The sequence below is a fragment of the Temnothorax longispinosus genome, chromosome 12, assembly GCF_030848805.1.
Source record: "Temnothorax longispinosus isolate EJ_2023e chromosome 12, Tlon_JGU_v1, whole genome shotgun sequence".
NCBI classification, from domain to species: Eukaryota; Metazoa; Arthropoda; class Insecta; order Hymenoptera; family Formicidae; genus Temnothorax; species Temnothorax longispinosus.
In genome coordinates, this window is record NC_092369.1 from 2,409,043 (window position 1) to 2,432,514 (window position 23,472).

Genomic DNA, 23,472 nt, shown 5'->3' on the forward strand with positions numbered 1-23,472 from the left:
TGTTGAATTATTCAATCTACCATGAAATGTATGACAATTAAGAAATCTCTCATCGCCCACATAGTTGTCTCACAAACATATTTAACAAGTTGTGAGAAAAATGTTAAGTCAATCGGTTCAACCCTTTCATCTCAAGAACAGTGTACCTTGTCAATGATTATGAATATACACAAATTGGTATATCTTCGGATTGATTGTTTATTTTTTTCTTACATTTCGTGGAATTACATTTGCAGACAACATTTGTATAGTAGATAACAAATATCTATAATTGATTTTGAGATTTGAGATCTATTGTCTTTTTGCTATGACTTTTTCCGACTAACTAAGTTTTCGAGTTACTTTACTTATGCATTTCTTTTGTAGGTGTGAAAGAAAGAAAGCTGTATTACATAGGCGCAGTGAACTTTCAGCCGTTCGTCAATTGAAATATGGGAAAACCCGTTTGACGTCGAAGATCACGGGAAAAGAGGAGAATGAGTATTTCAGCGAGGAAGGAAGTCAACGATTGAAACGTCAGCATCGGTGAGAAATACTTCCTTATTTACTGCATAATTAAATATTTTGTTACGTTATCAGCATTATTTTTTATGAGAAAAAAAATGTTTGTTTTTTAAAGTAGTATTAAAAAAAATGTAATAATCTGTCAGCTGTAATGCTAACATTTGTATTAAACTATTTTTAATGTAAACAATTTTAAAAAATGCAGTAGCGGTAATCTTTTCAGTATTAAAGTGAGATCACCTACAAAATTTTAAACTAATTTTTCATTTTCACACTTCCTTTATGTAACGAAATGACATCAATATTCTTCATATCTTTCAGACTGTACAGTAACTTGAAAATATCATAAAAAAATATTATGTAAAATGTAACGCAAAATAATGATCTAAAACTTATTTCAGATTTGTGGATGACAATTGCCGGCAGTAGCCGTGACAACACGACACGCAAGGAAGAGGATCCGTATGAGACAATTAAGTGGATGAAGGATGAATTAAACCATTATCGAACACTTGGAGAATTTCATAAAAATTCATCGGAGAATCACTTTCAGGAACAAAACTTTCTTCAAGCGAATAACGTGGCATTAAAATTGGAATTAACAGAACGTGAACAGCAGTTAAAGGCAATTCTTGCCGAAAATTTAACACTGAAAAAGTCCATTGCCGATCTTCATGTAAGATTAGAGACAACGAATCTCGAAAAAGAAACAGCACTGACAGTGGGTGTCACTGAAAAGGTCAAAACGGTACTAAACCCATATTTTACCGAGGGGCAAATACGGTGCTTATTAGAAAATAAAAAATGGGTGAAGTGGTCAGTTGATGATTATGCTTCTGCCATTTCGTTTCGGAGCATCAGCCCCAAAGCATACCGTTACTTCCGTTTAAAATTACACTTCCCTCTACCATCGCTGGCATCATTACGAAGATGGGCACTAAAAAAGTTTGATGTCTACGAAGGCTTTTTAATGGACGTACTAGCGATCATGAAGCAGAAAAGCGCAGACCTATCTGAAATGATGAAGATCACTGTACTCACTTTTGATGAAATGGCAGTATCTGATGAAGTACGCTTCGACTCGAAATTACAAAAGTTGATCGGACCATGCTCCAAAGTACAGGTCATTATGGTACGTGGACTATTTGGGAATTGGAAGCAACCCATTTATTATAAATTTGACCAGCCAATGAAGAAAAACATTTTGGATGATGCATTAACACTTTTGCATAATGCTGGATATCAAGTTGTTGCATGCACATCGGACATGGGGAACAAGGGAGTATGGGGAGAATTGAAGATCACTCCCGAGAAACACTACTTCCAACATGCGTCAATTAAAGACGCTAAAGTGTTTGTTTTTGCAGACGTTCCTCATCTTCTTAAGCTTCTAAGGAACTGGTTTATTGATGATGGCTTTACATTAAGCAACTGCAAAAAGACATTTACTTCTCAAGTTTATGAGGAAATTGTGAAGATGGGTAACTCTGGAGATCTTCGCATAGCTCACAAAATAACCCAACAACTCCTTAATGCTCGACAAAACTTGAGGCAGTCAGTGCACCCGGCAGCAAAACTCTGGTCCCACACTGCTGCGAAAGCCATCAAATGGGCCGGTGATCACCAGCTTTTAAAAGAGGTGGAATATCTCAAATACTCTGATTTCGTCCTGGCTGTTAATAATTGGTTTGATGTTCACAATTCCCAAACCAAGTACGGCACACACCCAGGTGTTAATGGTTATGGTATGGATCTGGAAAAGCAAGAACAAATATTATCTCTGATGACTTTGCACATGGAGAGCATGCGAGTGGGCCGCAGGACAAAGATGATGCCATTTCAGGAAGGCATTATTATCAGCAACGCTTCTCTACGTGCATTACATGATTATCTTAAAATCAAATTCCCCCAAGATTTCCAATATATAATAACACGCCGACTCCAACAAGATATATTGGAAAACTTCTTTTCGTATATTAGGGGAATGGGTGCAACCAATGACAGCCCCTCTGGGTACGACTTTCGGTACAGACTCCGTTGGTACGTCCTTGGTAAACATTCACAAGCTTTGTTTACCATGAACAGAAATACGGAAGAAGACTTAAATGCAACATGCATGTCTTCATTGTCAAGTGCTGGCACTTCTCACACTGCAGAACAGCCTACATCCCGATATGTACAATCGGCTCAAACGACGTCGACAAGCACATCTGTGAAAAACATGACTTTATCAACCCCAAATTCAGAGTTACGACTTAATTCGTTTAATGAAAATTTCACGGATGCGACTGTTGTAGAGGACAATTTCAAATGTGCAGACGATAATCTCCAAGAAGAAATAACTCTCACACAGGAATTATTTAAAAACATTATCAATATTACATGCGATGAATTATTGGAGGATTCCGTCCATGAGAGAGATAATGACAGAAGTGACAATTTAGAAATCTTGGATGATGATGTATGTGAGAATGAAAATGAAGAAAACGACTTGTGGAACTTTATGCAATGTGGCTTCAAAATCCAACATCAAGAGAAGGAACCAGTCAGCTGTACCAATAGCAGCGATATAGTCCAAACAGCAGGACTGCAATATGTTGCGGGTTATGTAGCCCATCGCTTCATATCAAAATATCCATTTTTAGGAGAGCGTACAATCAACATTACTGACAATTCTCGTACGGAAGAATGTGACTGGGTAAAAACAGTTTCCAAAGGGTACCTAATTCATCCATCAGAGGAGCTTATGAATCTAAGCAAAGTTGTGGATGAATGCTTTGTAGCTTTCCACGGTGAAGGCTTTTCAACTGAAGATTATGTCATCCGAAAAGTTGTCTCCCTCGTTAAAAACTCCGGATACGATTCAAATTGGGTACCTGAGGAAGTGCTACAATGCCTCGTTAGAACTCGCACATACATCAGAGTGAACGAAATTAATAAAAGAGAAAATATAAGAAAGGAAGAAAAAAGAAAGACAAAAAAGTTAAAAAAAATGAATGTTTTTCCTGCAAAAAGAAAGCGCAAATAAGCGCAATCTCGTCTACTCGAGAAAAAACAATGTACAATATATATAACGTTTGTAATTTTGTATTAATTATGTAAATATACTTGACAGAATGAAATAATGTATATAAATATGTGTACCTAAAAGTAAAATTTATAGTAATATTGTAATAAATTACATTTTTATTTCATACAACTCTCACTTTCTTAATTTCTAATGTTTCGAAACTTATGTTAGTATGCAAGAAGAAAAAGTTGTTTCAAGAAATGTTTCAAAATAATACCACACTGTCGAGAAAGGATTGAAAAACATGAAAACACTTACACTTACACTTATTAATTTTATTCGTGCAATTTTATTTTTAATATTGATATTTTTTAAATATTTTTTTTTATATTAAAGTATGTATTAAGATGTAAAAGAAACAATAAAGATAACAAATAGTAAGAAGGAATACATTCAGGATTTAGAGGTTTCCATTTATGCAACAAACTGTCTACTTTTACATATATAATTTCACACGATTAACGAATTATCAATTAATGTCACATAATACACATACATATGTACATATGTAGTTGTATGTACATATGTTACAGTCTAGTCAGTCATAGTAAATTCTGCAATGTACCGCCAATTACATCCCTAGAATTCTAGGGATTTTTTTATGTTGGTAGACATATATTTTTTCGTGTCGCAATCAGAAAGAAACAATAGATTTTAGACAAAGAAAGAGTCGTTTTGCGCACACCATGTATTCTTCCACCATGCTCGGGCTCCCTACCTCCGAAGTTTTACCCCCACCATGGGGTCTCGGCCGCTTTCTCCTCGCGGTAATTTTCCATTCTACGCAGTTACAATAGCTGTTTACGAGTTTCGGCTCGCCAGGTGTGCGCCAGATGTTCTCGATGGAAATTTCCGCCGCCAGTACACTATTTACGACGCGCTTAATCGGCTCCCGGGTAGCGGTTTTTCAACTCTTTGAAAATTAGACTTTTGAGGGCGCCGACCCGTGCGTACGGCCTCTCCTATGTCCCTAATGCCGATTCCGGGTCGACTTCCTGGAGACGACGTCCAGGTCGCTTTCTAGGTGTCCGCCGATGGCGGCGACCCTGTTGCTTGTTCCCCCAGTCTCTACTAACCGTATTCCGGCCTAACTTCCTGCAGCCGACGTTTAGGATCCTCGGTTTCCCGGACTGTCCGGGCAACCCTACGTTCGGATGGTCGGATCTCGACCGCGATTCGTTCCTCGGGTATACTAGGTATCTCCGAGGACGCACCTTGAGCCTTTTTCCGCTAAGACACTCGGTTCGGGAATTCGCAAATTGTCCGGCGAACTGCATGTCCGGGTGTTCGGATCTCGCTCGCGATCGATTCCTGGGGTCTGTTTAACCTCCCTTAGTACGCACCTTCGGCCTTTTTCCGCTCCGACGCTCGGTTCGCAATTTCGCAAATTTTCCGGCGAACTGCATGTCCGGGTGATCAGATCTCGCTCGCGATCGATTCCTGGGGTCTGTTTAACCTCCCTTAGTACGCACCTTCGGCCTTTTTCCGCTCCGACGCTCGGTTCGCAATTTCGCAAATTGTCCGGCAAACCCTATGTCTGCGCGGTCGGATCGCGCTCGCGATTGTTTCCAGGGGTCGGTTAGGCCTTCCTCTGGACGCACCTTCAGCCGTTTTGCGCTACGGTGTCCCGTTCGCATTTCCGCGGGTTGTCCGGCAAACCCTATGTCTGCGCGTTCGGATCGCGCTCGCGATTGGTTCCGGGGTTCGTTTAGGCATCCTTATGGATGCACCTTCCGCCATTTGGCGCTAGGGCGTCCCGTTCGCGTAGCACGCGCGGTACGTGCGCTAATTACCCGCGCTCTGAAGACTCAACCGTTTAACTTACCGGTGCGTTACCGACCCACGCACCTGTTTGCAAATAACGTATCTTCCCTCCTGGTCAGGCCGAGCATCGTCGTGCTGAAGCGAAGCTAAAATTGTGGATTGAAAAGGAACGTCTTACTGACTGTACGAGCCGCTGCTCGGCGACCGCTGTCGCATGTCTTAACATTAATGGCGTCGGACGGGTAAAATCGAAGACTCTGCGAAATAACTCGGAGAGGAGGTAACTGCAGCATGACTTGCAAACCAAGTGAACGCAAATAACTTGTGTCCCGCTTCCGTCCTCGGAACGCTCGCGCAACTTAGGCTTAATCGGGGATGTCCCCCTCGTCTCCGGAGGTCTCCTCCCCAGTGGATGGGCTCCGGAACTCGCCGCTGGGCTCGTCCTACTGGTCTGGCGCCGTTCCGCGCGGCATCGCCGTCACCGTCTATGGCGGTTGGTCGACCCGGCGCGTGCGGTTGCAAGGTCTTGTCTATGTGTTAATTTTTGTCTATGATTTTCTTTTCTTTAGTTTTCTTTTCTTTAGTTTTAAGGTTTCTTTAGTTTTAAGTTGCGCTATGTTACCTGTAAGTTAAGTTATATTATAAGCTGCGTCTGTTATGTTAGCGGTAACACTCATATTCTTTTATGTTACAAATGTGCTGTGTTTTATTCTTGCCCTTTAGCCTTGCTTGGGCATAAATACATATCAATCAATCAATCAATCACTCAATCTCTCTCTCTCTCTCTCTCTCTCTCTCTCTCTCTCTCTCTCTCTCTCTCAATAAGAACTCTCTTTCTACCAATCTCAGGATTAAACTCGTCACCACCTTAATCATGCCACATATTGATTATTGTTGTCTCGTATATCATGGTTTGAGCAGTGAGTTGAATACAAAATTGCAAAGGCTTGTCAACTGTTGTATTCGGTTCATCTATGACCTTAAGCGTGACGAACACATTACACCGTATCGACGTCAGTTGAGGTGGCTTTCGGTTGAAAATAGGAGATACTACTTTCTCGGATGTCAGACCTATCGTATTCTGCATTTGTGTTCTCCTTCATATCTACGTGAGCTTTTTCCTCCTCCCGATCCAACACTTAGGAGATCTGACCGACTAGCTGCTTCATCCACTCAGACGTTCCATATTCCTGCTCACAGAACCGTTGCTTTCAGAAATTCCTTCCAACTTTCTTTCATATATTTCTGGCATTCTCTTCCTAGTACAATAACTTCGGCATCTTCACTTGCATCATTCAGGAGCCTACTTTTTGCGTTTTTGCTTTCGTCTAAATCGAAGTGACGGGCTTTTGTTCTTTTGTTGTTCTTTTGTTCTTGCGTACCTCCTGCAAGTATACTAGTCCTTAATTTTAAGTTGCGTTGCGATTCTTTATTAGTTTTAAGTTGCGTTAGTTGTAAGTAGCGTTAGTTTTAAGTAGCGTTGGTTGTCAGTTGCTTGTAATTGGCATATTGTTATTGAGAGAGAGCATGAGCTTGCTGTTATAATTTTCTTTGTATCTTTTTGCCCTGTAGCCATTGTTTGGGCATAATAAATGATCAATCAATCAATCAATCAATCAATCTCTCTCGTAAGTATCGGTTGTGTCACGCTGTATTCCGGCTCCTGCTTTGAGTTGATCTGTTTCTGCCGTAAGTTGCCTCCGAGCCTTTTTGTTGCAGATTTAAGCAAGTCTTTTGTCTGCTTGTTACGCGCCTCATTCGCTTTCTTGGAGATTGCCACCTGATTCCGAGTATTTTCGTGACAAGCTTCATTTCTTGTCCTAACCTTGTTCTCGGAATCATCGTGGAATTCTCGGAGTTACCCGTAAAATACGTCGACTCCTGCTGCGCATGCGTTGTCGATCTGCTCTTTTTGCGCTTTACTTTCCTCTGGTCGGACGTGTGCATGCAGCTATCTGAGTGGTGCCTGCGGTGATCTGCGTAAACGGCCTTGCCTGATTGGTTATAGTTCGACACTAGTGGTGACTTTCTGGTGATATTGCGTCGAGTGACACTGTTGCGAACTGTTGCGAACCTTGCGCTCTTGTAACTAGCTTATAGTTACATAGTTTATTCTGTGAGATACGCATGCAGCGCGAGCGAGTGTGCATCAAGTGTACCAAAACAATCGCTGGTAAATCCGTCTCCGTAGTGTATGCGCTAGGGAGTTTCATCCGGGTTGTGTCAAATCGTACTTAATCACGAAAGCTCCTGGTGACTGTTGCAAATCTCAGCTGTCGAGTATGCCGATCACAAGGGATGAACGCCGTACGTTTTCTCCTACCGTTTTGGGTGACACCGCGTCTGTTGTTGTCGGTGCCGCGCACTCTGGCGCGCAGGCGCATCTTATTACGCGCGATACTGCGAGCGGTGCCGCGCATGATTCTACAAATGAGCTTTTGCGTGGGTTGTTTGAGCAGGTGAAGGCGACGGATGCTAAGCTTTCTGCTTTCATTGACTGTCAGCAACGTACCAATAAAGAGCTCAATGATAAACTTAATTGCTTAAATCGATTTACTGATACTGTAGTTGAAAATAGTCAGCGCATCGCGCAATTAGAGCTAGACAATGCCAATCTTGTTCGTGAAATCCGTGATCTTAAGTCTGCTCGGTCAACTCACGACGCTCATTTGAGTAATGAGCTTATTATATCCGGCTTGCCATCGACATCCGTTACTCCTGCAAAACTCACTGAAAATTACTCGCGGCATTGAATGTACCTCACTTGGTTTGTCACGTTCTTGGCGTGAGAATGGTCAGCAGAGCACCATCTGCTACTCAGGGCCGTTCCAAGGCGACTGCAGTGTCGAGCTCGATGATTGTCACTCTTGCTTCTAGTACTGTGTGCGACACCATAATTTCGAAAAAGCGTGAAAAGGGTGTTCTTAAACAGCGGGATATATGTGATGCTGGTTCCGATCGATATGTATACGTAAATGTACTGCTCCCTAAGTTCACGTATGACTTGCTACAGCGAGTCAAGCGTATTGCTGGGGAGAACTCTTATAAGTTTGTTTGGGTAAAAAATGGCCATATATGCGTAAGGTCTTCCGACGGACAGCCCATTATCCGCATTGACTCAGACGCTGATCTCGCTAAGCTCGTCTGACGTGTCTCGCTGGCTCGTCCGTTGCCTTCGATTGTCCGACACGACTCAGCATGTAATCCTTCTTCGCTCCGCATTGCGCAGTTTAACGCCAATTCCCTACGTGGGCATATCGACATTATTCGCTTACATTTTAGTACTAATTCTCATCACATAATTTCTGTATCTAAAACATGGCTTCATGCGGGTGTCGGACGATCTTATGGCTTTGGATGGCTACTTTCTGGTTCGTCGTGACCGGGTGGAGCGTGTGGGCGGTGGCGTTGCTTGTTACGTGCATAATTCGTTAAAAGTCAGGTTAATTGCAACCTCTATCGGGATTGAGTTCAATGCTCCGGAATATATCATGATTGAAATTCGTTTGCCGAGTGATGAAGCAGTATTGTTCGTGTCGGTATATAGGAGACCTAAGGGCACTCTTTTAAATGAATTTGTTAAATTACTCACTGGTGTCTCTCATTTATATAAAAATATTATTATTGGCGGTGATCTAAATTGCAATCTTTTGACCGACTGTTATGAGGCGAATTACTTGCGCGAGCTAATGTCAGGCTTATCCTTGACCATCCTCAACTCTGATGCTACCTTTCATACTGCTACTTCTGACTCGTGGCTGGATGTTCTAGTTGTTGATGATAGTGATAAGGTTCTTGCATATGTTAAATCCTTGAGTCCATTTGTCGCCAGTCACGATCTACTTGAATTGTCGTACTCACTTGATCGTAAGCTTGACTTTGATCAATCTATTCTGCGACGTGGTTACAGGAGCATTGACCTCTCCGCGTTCCTTGAACATCTTGATGCCATTGCTGTTAACGTTCAGACTGTGGAGGGCTGCCCTTCTAATGTTGATGAGCTTTGTTCCTGGCTGTCTGGTACCTTACTTGAAGCACTTGATGTTTTTGCTCCTGCCCGTGTGTCCGTGATCAGGAAGCCTCCTGTTCGATGGCTTACGGACAAATTGAGATGCCGGCTCCGTACTCGCAATTAGTTGTACAAGCGGGCCAAACGTTCAAGCAGTCTACTGGGTTATGCTAGATACCGTCACTTTCGCAACCAGCTTAACAACGACATCAAACGTGCTAAAAGTGAGTTTCACTTGGCTTCTCTTACCAATATTACTGACTCCGCTAAAATGTGGAGAGAACTTGCTCGTTTGGGACTGGTTAAATCTACGTCGGTTTCTCCTCTCCGCTTTTTCACACCCGATCAACTTAACTCTTACTATGTCTCAGTGTCTAGTACGGTATTGCCTTGCACATATGCTAACTTTATTTCTGCCATCGCCTCAGTTTCTTGTACTTCTCAACGTCCTGAATTTGTTTTCTTTACTATACAGCCGGACTCGGTTTATAAGCTCATCTTTAATGGACCTCTTCACTCTTATGCGTCTGGCTATGATGGCATCCCGCTTTACGTTCTTCGCATTGATTGGCCTGTTATTTCTCAGTGGCTCATTCCTCTTTTCAATCGTTCACTTGAAGCTTCCGTATTTCCTTCATCATGGAAACGTCCGTTGATTCGCCTTCTCTCAAAGATTCGCACTCCACTGTCACCGTCTGATACGCGACCTATTGCTAACCTTCCTGAAATGTCAAAAATTCTTGAACGCATGGTGGCCTCACAAATCACCGACTATTTGAACGAACACAACCTGCTGAATCCCAGACAGTCTGCGTATCGTTCTGGTTTCAATACGCAATCTGCTCTATTACGTGTCTGTGACGACATTAGAATGGGAATTGATAAAAGACTCATTACAATCATGATTCTATTCGACTTTAGTAAAGCGTTTGATACGGTCCCACATCTTCGTTTGCTTATCAAACTGAAAGAAATCGGTTTTTCTGATGGGGTTCTCGCGTGGATTTTTTCTTACCTTACTGGCCGCTCTCAAGCTGTATTCGACGATGAGGGTAAATTTTCTGAGTGGCTTTTCACGTCGACTGGCGTCCCTCAGGGCTCTGTACTTGGCCCACTTCTATTTGCTCTTTACATCAATGATATAGGTGGATTCCTGTCTTTTGTTTATCATATGATATTCGCGGATGATGTACAAATATATCTCCAATGTACTCGCGCTGACATTCTTCACGGTCTTGAGTTGATTTCAAGGGATGCGAATGCTATTTTTGATTTTGCTACGTTAAATGGTCTTAAACTCAATTCTGCAAAATCAAAGGTACTTATATTTGGTAGTCAGGCTTATGTCAATGATATTGACCTCCATTGTCTACCTCCTATTATTGTAAACCATACGCCTTTACCCTTTGTTAACGAAGCTAAGAATTTGGGTATAATTTTTACGACTAACCTATCTTGGAAAAAACATCTTGCATGTCTCTCAAGAAGTGCATTACTCTTTGTACAAGCTTAAGTTTAACAAAAACTCCTTGTCCACAAGGTTAAGGATAAGGCTGGTATTAGCTTTAATTATGCCACACATTAACTACTGCTGCCTAGTCTATCATGGTTTGACTGGAGAATTGAACACCTTATTACAGAGACTTGTAAACTGTTGCATTCGCTTTATATTTGATCTTAAGCGTGACGAACATATTACCCCGTTCAGGCAACAATTGGGGTGGCTTACAGTTGAAAACAGGAGGTTATACTTTCTTGGCTGTCAAATGTTTCGCATACTTTACATGCGCTCTCCTTCGTATCTGCGTGACAATTTCGCTTTGCTTGATCCGCTGTTGAGGAGATCTGACCGCCGCGGCGCCGTCTTGTTGCATCCCAAACCTTTCATATTCCTTCCCATAGAACTACCATTTATAGAAACTCCTTTCATTTTTCATCAATATACTTTTGGCATTCTCTTCCTAGTAATATTACCTCTGCTTCCTCAATTGTCTCCTTCAAAGGTCTTCTCAGGGCATATCTGTTGGCGCGTAAAGTTGCATGATATTGATTGCTGACACGCGGCCTATGATGGTGTTTTTCCCTGTTATCAGCTTGTAAGTTGTGTAGCGTCTTATTCTTAGTATTAGTTAGTTTTACTCTACTTACATTGTTCCTATTTTTAAGCTGCGTTAGTTCTAGTCTTTTTACAGTGTATACTGTTGTGATAAGCTGTTAAGTTGTGCTCTACTCTTAACTGATTTGTGTAAGAGAGTGCACGCACATTTGTTTTCTATTTTGTATTGTTAATCTTTGCCCTTTATTTTTTCTCGGGCATAATAAATCATATCTCTCTCTCTCTCTTTCTCTCTCTCTCTCTCTCTCTCTCTCTCTCTCCCTCTGCTTTTGTCCTTCAGCTCTCATGCCTTATTTTCTACCCCTTTTCCTCTAGCACGACCTCCCTCCTTTATCTTCATCTGCATCCCCTCCAATTTTTGTTCCAAATCTTCTATCCTACTCTTAAACTCCTCTCCTTACTCCATTTCTCCTCTCTCGCCCTTAACTCGTTCCTTATCTTCTCTACTTCTTCAACCATTGCCTCCCTTTGCCCCTTCGCCACCTCTCTTAATTCCTTTCTTACTCCCCTTAACCCCTCCCTTAGCTCCTCTCCTAACTCTCTCAACAGCCCTTTCATATCCATATCTTCCCCCCCCCGGCAGCGTTCTCACTACCTTCCTGCTTTTCTTAAAAAAGTCCTCGCTCCCTTTCCCTTCCCAATTGCTCTCTCTTTCTTCTTCATTGTCTCCTTTTTCCTGTTGAAAAGCTCGTCTATATCCCAGCCGGAATGCTAGCGTCTTTTCGACGTCTATAGATGTCAATTCGACGTCTATAGACGTCTATAGATCTATAAGATGTCAATTCGACGTCTATAGACGTCGGCGTTCCGGCTGGGATTCCCCGTACTTCCGCGTCTCTCCTTCCCTAATTTATCCTACTCTATGGCCGTATTGCTTCCCCGCGCTAGTCCCGAACTCCCTAGAACTCCCTAGCCCTTTACCCTAGCACTCTATACTCTTCCCCTTCTACGTCTGTCTTTCTAACCCCAACCTTCTTGTTTCTCCTTTGCCTCCACGGGCTCTCTCTCTCTGAACCCTCCGCACTTCCTCTCACACCTTCTCTCTCACTCTCTGTGCTCGCCCTTCTCTCGCCACACTCTCTATCACTCTACCTCTCACACTCGCACTCCGCTTTTCGCTCGCAAAATCCGTCGTCTCACACTTAACCAACCGGAAACGGAAGTCCCATGTAAAAATTATTAATAAACATAAAAAAATGTAGTAAAAAAGTATGTTGATCATTCTTGCAGAAATTTTTATGCTTTGACCCTGACCTTGCAACCGTCCTCTTTTGAGGAGCTACGGCGCGTGAAGGGGTCGCCGCGCCTAATCCTGGAGCGGGTGAAGGTCCCTGGATCAGTACCGCCGGTAACGGGGACCACGGTCGGCCATGCACCAACGCGGGCAAACGGTTCACGGTGTGACCGGACGGAGGGGTTTTTACCGACACACCCTGCGTGAGATTCGTTATCATCGGTCGCCACTCGATTTTGTTCACGAGAAATCGAGAAAGATTTATTTATCGTGCACTGACCCTTCGCTGGACCTCGCTATGTCCCTCCTTTCCTGCTTCAAGCCCGCCCGCTGGGACTGTGGACCCTCGCTGGACCTTGCTTTGTGGACCGTCTCTGGGACTGCAGTAGCGTACCACCGGATTCGTCGCCCCTCTGGACCTTCGCTGGACCGCGTCTGGATCGTCCTTCGCCGGGTCGGGTAGCTCCGACAGGTAGGAATTACGGGAACGGGTGAGTCTTTCGCGTAATGAGTCGGGCAAATAATTATGATCGTAAGTTATTGAAAGTTAATTAAACAATTTATTCTTCCCGTTTCTTTACAGGTACTCCGATCGGTTCCTCCCGGACTTGGACTTTTGCCGCCCGCATACAAACGTGAGTATAATTCGTATCCCTATCAGACGTTACAATTCTCTTTCACGCCCGTGTTTTCTGATATTGCGAAACGGAGTCCCCGTCCTCCGGCTTTTCCGCCCTTTTATAGTCGAGCTCGTTTCCCTACTCTTGCCCTGGCCCCGGCCAACTATCACGTACCCGCCGCATGGGGCATTTGTACTATCGTTGTTTTGGCTCTCGCTCGCTTCCGCGTTCCACTTGTAATTGCTCGCACCTGTTCCCCTGCGTACAATAGATTCGGTGTACATTCCTCAGTTTTTCGGTGTTTTCGACGTTTGCCTATTGAAATCGCTCGCACCTGCTCCCCTGCGTACAATAGATTCGGTGTACATTCCTTAGTTTTTCGGTGTTTTTGCCGTTCGCGAATTCGCATAGAAGCACGTACGCTTTCTCGAAATTTCTCGTCTCGCCGTTTTCACGAATGTTCCATTTGGTTCTACCCGAAGTTTCGTTTCCTCCCCTATTGCGATTTTATTTCGGACATTCTTTCGTCGTTCCGAATATTGTTTCATTATGGAAACGGAACTTCGCGTTTACAATTTTGGAGCGTTTCGCTATCACCCGTGGTGATGTTTTGGTGACGCCCTCCGCACACCTGGGTCGCCCATGATCGCTCGCGGCTTCCGGTTCGCGTTTTGCCGTTTCGCTCATCGCATGTCGACGGCCCGTCACTGTTGTCGTTTCTTTGACCCATTGGGCCACTTTATCTTGCGATACCCCGCGGGAAGCGTCCGGTTCGAGATATCGCGACCCGGTGGTCGGATAACGTCGCGGGTGGTACCGTTGTACCTTTTAGGTCCCCCTGAACCCTAATCCATCGTCGCTTCTCGCGGCGGGGTTTGGGTTCGCGATTTTGCGATCCCGTCGCTCAACTGCTCTGGAGTTTGTTTTGTCGCTCTCACGGGACCCGTACGCGCGCCATTCTATCGAAAAACTCGACTGATACATCTCGGGTTCAATTGTTGGTACCCGCCAACTGATTCTCGGTCCGCCCGTATCGGCCGTTTGTATTCTGGCTATCCGGGTGATCAGTCGAGTTTATCGTTTCTGAGACACCCTATATTGTCCGCGACTTTGCGCGCCGCGTAGGGTTTGTTCCGCCGCTTTTCGTATGGGCCGGCCCTTAAGCCTAATTGGCCCGTAAGCTAAAGTACGGTTGACCTAATCGAGTTCGCCACTCACTCGCGACACTCGAGTCCGCGTAATCCGTCTCGTTTTATATTCAAAGAGAATGAAACTTTGTACACCGAATAAATAGCTTTCGCCGCGGAATTACCAAAGTAAATGCGTTTTATCTTAACTGGTATTAATGGTACCGCACTTGCTACCATTATGCGTAAACGTACCGCACGCACAAAGAAACGGAAAGGAAATGAAACAAAACTTAAACTTATTTTCTATATCGGAAAATGATGTGTTGTATTTTCGCGTCACTCGCGCTGTCAATTTTGCCAATATAGACTATGCCCAATAAACGTTGACTCGCGTAATATCGCTAATAGATAAACTAATAAACGATTCGTTTCTAAGAATCTAAGCATCTTATGATCCCAAATTGAAAGATTTTCACTGGCTCAATACAAAATAACTTTTGACACATATCTATCACATGTTAGTTTGAAAGAAATATACATCGATTAACATACGTTATAAGTTCTATAATTTGCATTATAAAGAAAAGTAAATGACTTGTACTATAAAGAAAATAAATTTTATAATTTGTCCTTTTAAGAAAATTAAATTTTATCATTTGTACTTTAGAGAAAATAAATTTTATAATTTGTACTTTAACGGAAATCAAATCATAGAACATATGTCAATGAATATTTTCATTAGGGTTATTAATTACGAACTAACCATTATATATCGAACTTAACGCTAATTTGCAAACGAAACTTAATGCTACTAAATGCTTTTATTTCGGAAAGGGAAATTTACAGGGTTGCCTGTCGCTTCGCTTCTCGCGCGCTTTCGGCCGCTGCCCGCTCGGTGGACTCACCGCCCTCTTCCATGGTCGCCGCGAGGCCTCTTCTCGCCGCCCGCTTCTTGGTCGCCTTCCTGGCCTTTATCAAAGGCTTGGCGAGTATCTCGTCGTCCGTGATCACCGGCTGCTGTCGCTGCTCCGTCGGGGCTGCTCCGAGCGCAGCTGACGGCTGCAACGGGACATGCCGGTGATGCCGGCAGAGCCAACGGCATCGACGACTGCGGGGACGACGCCAGCGCTGCTTCCCGACCGGCGAGAAGAGGAGGTCCCAGACGGAGCAATAGAGCAGCCGTCTGATGATTTCGTCAGCCCGACGAGCGGCGACAACTCCGACCTTAAGAGGGGAGCACACACTTCTGCACAACGCATAATGCGTAAAGGCCATTGCACGCATAATGTAGGATGCGGTCCAGTTGTTTCTTCAAACGCTACAGAGCATTCGTAGCAGCGCTATGGATGGTCCACATGGCGCTTCAGAGCGCTCTCGACAAATCTTACACGTCATCAATGACGTCACTGTTTTCGCTTCCACCGTGCTACAAACGCCTCACCTCAAGAGGTAGGTTATCGGAAGCATTTCGGACATTAACGGGAAATATTAAAAGTGTGGCCGTGATAGGTGTAAAAATTTATTTAAAATGCTGGAATTACAGCTTATTGATGAGGAAACAGGTGTCACATATGTGTTTAACCTCACTGAAAATGAATTTGCTCGTGCTTCAACAGGTAAATATTATATTATGAATATATATTGGGTATTATTAGTATCTTATTGGGTATTATTAGTATCATATTATTAGTATCTTTCTAATTTGGAATATATTTATAGGTTATTTGTTTGCAAATTGTTGGTATCTTTTTTATTTTTTCAGATTTAACATATACCACGCAATTGCTTGAAAAAGCAAAAGCAGAAGAGAATAATAATAATAGCATGGAAGAAGAAACGGCCAATGTCGGTGAAGCCTATAATGGTAAGTACTTTATGTTTCCGTATGTATGTCACGTTAAGTTTTGATGAATGAAATTTTATACAATGTAACATTTACTTTTAGATGGATTTAGATGGATTGACGAAGCTGTTAGATTGTTATTGGCAGAATATAAGCAGCATGAATACCTATTGAATACAGGGAAAGTATCTGTAAAAAAGTTTTGGGAAATAATTTCTCAAAAATTGCAGGAACAATCATACAATATTACAGGATTGCAATGTAAAAGCAAATTTAACGGTTTACGAAAGACATACAAAAATATCAAAGATCATAACAATAAAAGTGGTAACAATAGACGTACTTGGTCGTACTTCGAGGTAAAATAACTTTACTATTTATTTATTGTAAAATTTAGAATAAAGTGTGTGTGAATAGGATTATGAGCTGGTATTTCGCAGCTTATGGATGAAATGTTTGGGCACAAACCATGGGTCAAGTCAGTTCTAACTTTGGATACTTCTGATAGTATACTGCCGTCTCCTGGTCCTTCGTCCAGCAACAGTAACAGCTCTCCAGGTCCAAGATCACCATCTCCTTGTATTTCTGAAAAACCTCGAAAGCGTGAGAATCATTTATAGTCAAAATTAAAAAATTTCACAAATTTAATTGTTTATAATATGACAATTTTTGTTTTCTTTTTTATTTAGGTCAAAAAGTGAATGAAGAGACTGCATTAGAAAAACTTATTACAATTGTGCAGGAAAATAAAGAAGAAAGAAGGAAAATGCACGAAGATACTTTGATAAGACAAGACCGATTATTAGGTCTTTTAGAAAAAATTGCTAACAAAGATAAGCAATGAAGAACTTACTGATACGTTTTACTTTTCTGTGATGTAATTTATTGTGATGCGATTCTGTGATTTGTTTAGATGTAATTTTAATATTGTATTTTTTGTTTTTATTTATCCTTTGTGGAAGAATGCCACCAAATAAACTGTATTAGACTAAGATTACATACATCCGACAACGACATTGTCGGACATAGGCGATTGGCTGCAGAATAGAAAATTTATAAAGACTCGAGAAATTTTCTATCTTACAGCCTATCGCCTATATACGACAATATCGTTGTCGGATATATGAAATCTCAGCCTTATACTTCTTATTTGCCGGCATTCATCCGCAAAGGGTTAATAGTAATTACATTAACAATAATATATCGCAACCAGTAGAATTATTTCGTGATTATTTTTATTTATTTATTTTTATTTTGTTACATCACAAGAAATATAATTTATAATAAAAAAGAAATACAATTTTATAACATAAATTGCGTATAAAGGTATCACTTAATTTAGTAGTATTCTATATACACTAAAAGTTTATTATACAAAGTATTGTGATATCAGAGTGAATAGTTAGTACATATTAATATTATATTTCAAGTTAATGTAAAATGCATTTAAAAATAAAATTAGTTTTTGATAATTAAAAAATGTGATTTTATTTCATTAATATTATGTAATTTCTTTTACATTATAATTATTTATCACAAACAAAAAATATAGATCATCTATATTTCTCTTAAACGAAGTCTTGCACATATTAGATTCCTCTTTGCTTCAACTTCAGCTCTGTTATGTACTCGACCTTCTATTTCTTGTAGAGGATATGCTGCTTCTTCATTAATCACTAGCAATGCCTCCAGGTCGTCATTTCTGATCAAACATATGTTGTGCAGTACACAACATGCTAGAAAATAATAAGGAATTTGTTTGACAGATCCCATTGCCAAATAATGAAGAATGCTTCTCCAGCGTCCCTTGAGCAAACCAATAGCTCTTTCCACAACCATGCGAGAAGAAGACAGACAGAAATTATAATTTTTTTCACGTTGCGTGAGATGACCGTTGTCTGTATATGGCACCATCAATTGAGTTAAAAGAGGGTAAGCAGCATCTCCAATTAGATGGCTGTCATTAGGAAATTTAGCTGGGTCTGCGATGTAATTTTGCAATCTTGATAATCGAAAAACACGTGCGTCATGTACGGATCCAACATTTCCAACATATACGTGTGTGAAGAGACGCGTATGATCACAAACTACCTGCAATCAAAAAATAGTTAAAGTATATCTGTATAGATATAAGCGCATAAGCATATGCATAAAGGTCTATTAGCAAATGCATAAGAAAATAGACCAATCCATTTTCTCATGTATATGTTTATGCGCTTGCACAAAAGTCTATGCTCAGAGGCACTCAATTCTTTACAAGTAATAACAATGAAAATAAAAAATATTAACTTGGGCTTGAATGGAGTGATGGCCTTTCCTATTTACATAAGCCTCAGGATTTTTTTTTGGAGCTGGTATATTGATATGTGTGCCATCAATTGCTCCAATAGTTCTTGGAAAAGCACCAATTTCGGAGAAACCCTGCATAATTCTTTCAATCCTCCCTTCTGACGGCCATTGTATGAATCTCGATGCAAGACAACATAACGTACGAGTAACTCGACGTACTGCTCTAATGGCTGTGGCTTTTTCCACTCCAAATGTGGTGTGTATTGATCTGAAATAGTGATTCAAGTTTAAAAAATGACGATAATGTATTAAAATAAATATTAGTAATATAAGTGTAGAGTAGTTTATACCTATATGAATCTGGCGTAGCCATACGCCACAAAGCAATTAAAAATTGTTTTTCTGGAGATATCATTTCATTCCCACTTGTAGTTCTTTGTAGTTGCTCTGCAATCTCTCCCAAGATGAATTCGAACGTTTGTGGCAGCATTCTAAAAAGTAGATGGTGATAATGAAATAATGAGAAATGATTCTTGCATAATGATGATTATTATTATTATTATACCTGAGAAATAAAAGGAAATGAAGACTTTACCTGAAATGACTCTTGAATTCCATTGCACTAAGTAACGGTACAATACGTTCTACGTAACCTTCTATTCTCGGTATGTTGTATCGAGATTTACGTTTTAAAGCTTGCGAGTTTATAAATGCAAGCATAAATTCTTCGTCATCTTCGTATACATATGATGGAATATTACAGTAAATGTCCGAAATATTTATTAACATTACCGGTAAATCCATCTTTTTTAAGTCAAATTCACCGCGGCGTGGATAATGGAACAAGATGATCTGTGATCTGGTCCACTTGCGTAGCGTTAGTAGCATTGGTAGCGCTAGTGGACCGTTTTATGATAGCGTTGGAAGCGAAAGCATTGGTAGCATTTAAAAGTAGCAACTGGACCGCACCGATAATAAGATAGGTGTAACATTGCGCATAATGGTGGCCGCATGATCGGACAGCCAATAAGAAATTGGTCGCAAATGCAGCCGCGAAATTTGAATGTAAGATAAATTATATATACTAAAAATGTAAACTATAAAATTAAAATCTGTTAAAATACAATGCAAAAGCGCGGCGAATAATGAAATTTGTAAGATTATTGTTTTATACATACATAATATCAATTTTGTTGTTCTTATTAGTGATAAAACAAAACTGTTCCAGTGAAATATATTTGATTTCCACAGTCATATATACATGAAAATGTATATAAATTTATAAATAATGAAAAGATTAAATTTATTAATTGTATTTTTAAATATACCATAAACATGTATTAAAACTGCTAACTATATGACATTGTTTTAAACGTTGTACATATATTTTACTGTAATATTAGGCATACGTAATGTTTACTATAGAGTATAGAAAATATGCGCATATGCGTTTTACAGAACCCAGGGATTGTAATAAACAGAACTTTGTAATTTTATGATATTGTAGATGTTATATGAAGTAATCTTTTTCATTCCTGGACTCCCGTTATTTGTACTATTTTATCACAAGAACATTAAATTCTGCTAAACCGAATAAAAAGAAAGTAGTATTAATTTGGGTTTATTTATTTTAATGACTGCACCTTATTAAAATGTTGTTTCTGGTTATTTTGTTTTACATACTTACCATCAACTCTTTACATATAGGCTATTAAAAATATGACAGGAGTTTGATATATTATAAATAATTTCTTTATTCCAATTGATGGGGATTTTGAAGGTCTCTCGGTTATATTTCCGTCACGTATGGTATAATAAAAAAGCTAGAGTATATTATAGGTAGATTAAAGGTAGACTTTCTTAATCATAAATCAATCACAATCGGACAGATTTCAATATACAACCACAGTTTATTGCCAGACACAAGTATAAAAAAATATCGCGACGCATACAGTACTCACAACAGTATAGCAATAATAAGTTTATCAAGCAAGTGTAGTCAAGCAAGTGGACTCCCTCAGTTCCGCCTCCCGCGGACCAAGCTACTCGATCCACCCAGCCGCGAGATACGGGTGTTGAGGAGAGACCGCTCCTATGGATTGCTCTTTAATATTCTGCGACCAGGGTAAACATGAAAATCATGATTCAGCATTCGCAAGGCTAATCTTCGGCGTTAATCGGCTTCAAAATGGGCGATAGATTTGTTGGACACTTGCTCATTAAATTGTCCGTTGTGTGTCTCTTAAAAAGCTGAGTCTTCCTTAAAGCAAGATCGGATTGAGTTTCTAATCCGACAAGGCTGGTTTCATCCGCGCCTCTGCTAACATGCTATCATCGCCACCTGAAAACAAAATATTCAAGATTATATGTTCAAATAATTTGCTAGAACCAAATATAGATGTATTATAATATTATAATACATCTATATTTTTTGTGTCTAAAAAGTTCTATTGTTATGTCCTGTAATACCGGTTATCTTCATTATAATATAATCTACAGTTTTAAAACAACGTTACAATATTTCTGTTATATTAATAATTAGTTATATTAGTTATTAAATGTAGGAAAGGAGAAAATTTAGGAAGGAAAGAGAAAGAGAAAGAGTATACTTATCTGAAACAGCATTAAAACTAGTAGTTTGGTAATCTTTCTATAGGGATGGAAAACATCCTGCAAATGTATTCGGCAGGTATGTCCAGCGTACAGCATTCAAAAAAATATTTGATTTTTTTAGTTTAATATATGAAATTAAAATGTTGATTGTAAGGCATTGTAGAATATTATTTGTTGTCAATGTTCTTTTTGTTACTGTTATGCCGCGTCGCCGGTTGGTGACGGCTTACGGCAAAACGTTTATTATTTTCGGGATCTCTTGACCTTACGAGTTGGAACTCGGTAGGCACAGGCGGGCAGACTAGGAAGCGCTCGGGTTCGCAGGTGGAACGGGGTATAGGCGTCGTTAAATGAACTTCACTTCGTTTTACTTTATATTGGAGCTTTATTTCAGCGCTCCTTTTACACTCACTAACTTACACTTGTATTTGCCTTTCACAATTACTATAACTCGCACGCGCTTTGTTATAATGTAAACCTTCGCGACACGACTTACGAGAACGGTCACGGGCAGAGTCTCCGGTGTATTACTCTCCGTCGCGGCTTCTTCGACGATCTCTTATATTGTTTTGAGTTATGCCCTGTCGGCGCTTTTCCGCCGGGTTCGACGGTCCCCCGAATGAGGTCGGTCAGTGACCGAGCGCATTCGCAATCTCGCTGTACTCCCGCGGTTCCGCGAATGTCGAAATGTGTCGCACATTCTTACCCACACAGCACATAATATTGCAGAAATATTGCAGCAATATTATTTTTTGATTGCAATATTACAATGAAATGTATCAGAAATATTGCAGTAATATTACTGGGATATCTCAGTAATATTAAAATGTCCGCGAAAATGAATATCAGTAATATTACTGATATTTATTTCAGTAATATTGCGGTAATATTACTGCAATATATCAGTAATATTACGGTAAAATTACTATAATATTTGCGTGATATTTGTATAATATTGCTAGGAATTAAAAAACCATTTTAATAATTTTTATTAAATTTTATTAAATTATTTTTAATAGTATTGTTACATACAATTTTAAAATAATATTGATATTGTAAACGCAATAATATTATTTGTGTAATATTAGATAATATTTATTTAATATTGCTAAAAATTAAAACATTTTAATGAATATTATTAAATTTTATCAAATTGTTATTTTTAATAATAGTATTGTGGCGGTCTCCCGACCACACAATTGGAACGGTACGCGCGCCGCGCGCGCGCCAACCGGTCACGCGCCGAGCGCGTGGGCCAGACTGCGGCCCGCGAAACTATACGAGAGTGCCGCCAACAGGTGGCAGACTTTCTCGCGTTTCATTTCCAGTCAGGGCAGAATAAAAGGCCACACGGCGACGGCCTAGGCAGCTTTCGACTGCTCTCAGGCTCCCAGCCAAGATCAGGAGAAGTCTTTTGGATAAGAATCATTACATCTCGCCGTCACTTTGCCGCCGCCGAAGCTACGGCCACCACAGAGACGAGCTGCGCCACTTCGCCTGCCGCCACCGAGACACCCTCAGCGGCCCCTGGACTACCGTCCAGGCCACACGTGGAAGCTTGTCCCGCTCCAGCTCTCGCCGGTGCGACTGACTCGTCCTCCACGCACTCTCATCTCAACGTGGGACGTAAGAGTCCGGCACTACACTTCTCCTCGACTGTCGTGGACGGTGCCTCCACTCCTGTCGCCTCTGCCGCCATCACCTACCGAGCGGGCACATCAGGGAACGCAGACCATCCCTCCGGCGCACGTGCACCGAGGCGTGCAACACCAGCCTCCACGCGACACTCTGGAGGTACAAACCGACCCGGAGTGGGAGGTCACCTCCTCACAAGGGACGCAGACCGACGAGCCACCGGCACTAGCGTCGGAGTCCACACAGACAGAGGAGACGGAGCAGTCCCACACTCCACCGGGGACACCGCCGGCTTGGCGGAAGTACCGTTCCTTCAGGAGGACTCGAACTCAGCCGAGCATCATCTGGCGTGAGCGCCTCCGAGAGTGGGAGACGAAGAGACCAACCGGCCCTTCTCAGGGCCACCGCACAAGAAGAACCCAAACGGCCCTTTTCAGGGCCGCCTCCGCGGCCCTTCTCAGGGCCTCCTTCAGCACACTGACACGCAAACATATGTATATAGGACAGTAGAATAAACGACCTATTTATTATATACATCTGTCTCAGCTCACTCGACGATCCTTCTCACGCTGCGGCATCTCCTCTGCGAAGAGCACGCGACGCCCGAACGAAAGTGGCATAGCGGCCACAGTATTACATACTGTT

The 23,472-nt window shown here is 41.3% G+C and overlaps 3 protein-coding genes across 4 annotated transcripts; 2 read left to right on the plus strand and 1 right to left on the minus strand.

Moving 5' to 3' along the window:
• Positions 1 to 393: 393 nt before the first annotated feature.
• LOC139823188 (uncharacterized) lies at positions 394 to 3,607 on the plus strand. The gene is made up of 2 exons (XM_071795586.1): positions 394 to 525; positions 906 to 3,607. The coding sequence occupies exon 2, from the start codon at positions 914 to 916 to the stop codon at positions 3,530 to 3,532; it is 2,619 nt and encodes an 872-aa protein (XP_071651687.1). The 5' UTR covers positions 394 to 525; positions 906 to 913; the 3' UTR covers positions 3,533 to 3,607.
• An 11,946-nt stretch (positions 3,608 to 15,553) lies between these two features.
• On the plus strand, positions 15,554 to 17,135 carry LOC139822957 (uncharacterized). 2 transcript variants are annotated; one of them, XM_071795173.1, is made up of 6 exons: positions 15,554 to 15,896; positions 15,991 to 16,063; positions 16,210 to 16,311; positions 16,393 to 16,649; positions 16,731 to 16,893; positions 16,980 to 17,135. In XM_071795173.1, the coding sequence occupies exons 3-6, from the start codon at positions 16,272 to 16,274 to the stop codon at positions 17,132 to 17,134; spliced, it is 615 nt and encodes a 204-aa protein (XP_071651274.1). In that variant the 5' UTR covers positions 15,554 to 15,896; positions 15,991 to 16,063; positions 16,210 to 16,271; the 3' UTR covers position 17,135. The 2 variants fall into 2 exon arrangements, with proteins under 2 accessions (XP_071651274.1, XP_071651272.1); XM_071795171.1 differs by having other exon boundaries at positions 15,554 to 16,063.
• Positions 17,136 to 17,847: 712 nt separating this feature from the next.
• LOC139822956 (putative nuclease HARBI1) lies at positions 17,848 to 20,109 on the minus strand. Its single transcript, XM_071795170.1, has 4 exons — positions 19,175 to 20,109; positions 18,930 to 19,070; positions 18,580 to 18,847; positions 17,848 to 18,381 (listed from the first exon to the last, which is right to left on the minus strand). Exons 1-4 carry the CDS (start codon positions 19,465 to 19,467, stop codon positions 17,848 to 17,850), a joined length of 1,236 nt encoding a protein of 411 aa, XP_071651271.1. The 5' UTR covers positions 19,468 to 20,109.
• Positions 20,110 to 23,472: the final 3,363 nt, after the last annotated feature.

Excerpts from the sequence above, each read along its gene's own strand:
- LOC139823188 (XM_071795586.1), top strand. The coding sequence starts at position 914 with ATGACAATTGCCGGCAGTAGCCGTGACAACACGACACGCAAGGAAGAG.
- LOC139822957 (XM_071795171.1), top strand. The coding sequence starts at position 15,976 with ATGCTGGAATTACAGCTTATTGATGAGGAAACAGGTGTCACATATGTG. Across the intron at positions 16,650-16,730 it reads GTACTTGGTCGTACTTCGAG|CTTATGGATGAAATGTTTGG; the intron begins GTAAAATAACTT and ends GGTATTTCGCAG. Across the intron at positions 16,894-16,979 it reads TTCTGAAAAACCTCGAAAGC|GTCAAAAAGTGAATGAAGAG; the intron begins GTGAGAATCATT and ends TTTTTTATTTAG.
- LOC139822956 (XM_071795170.1), bottom strand. The coding sequence starts at position 19,467 with ATGCTACTAACGCTACGCAAGTGGACCAGATCACAGATCATCTTGTTC. Across the intron at positions 19,071-19,174 it reads GAATTCAAGAGTCATTTCAG|AATGCTGCCACAAACGTTCG; the intron begins GTAAAGTCTTCA and ends TCTACTTTTTAG. Across the intron at positions 18,382-18,579 it reads ATCACTCCATTCAAGCCCAA|GTAGTTTGTGATCATACGCG; the intron begins GTTAATATTTTT and ends TTTTGATTGCAG.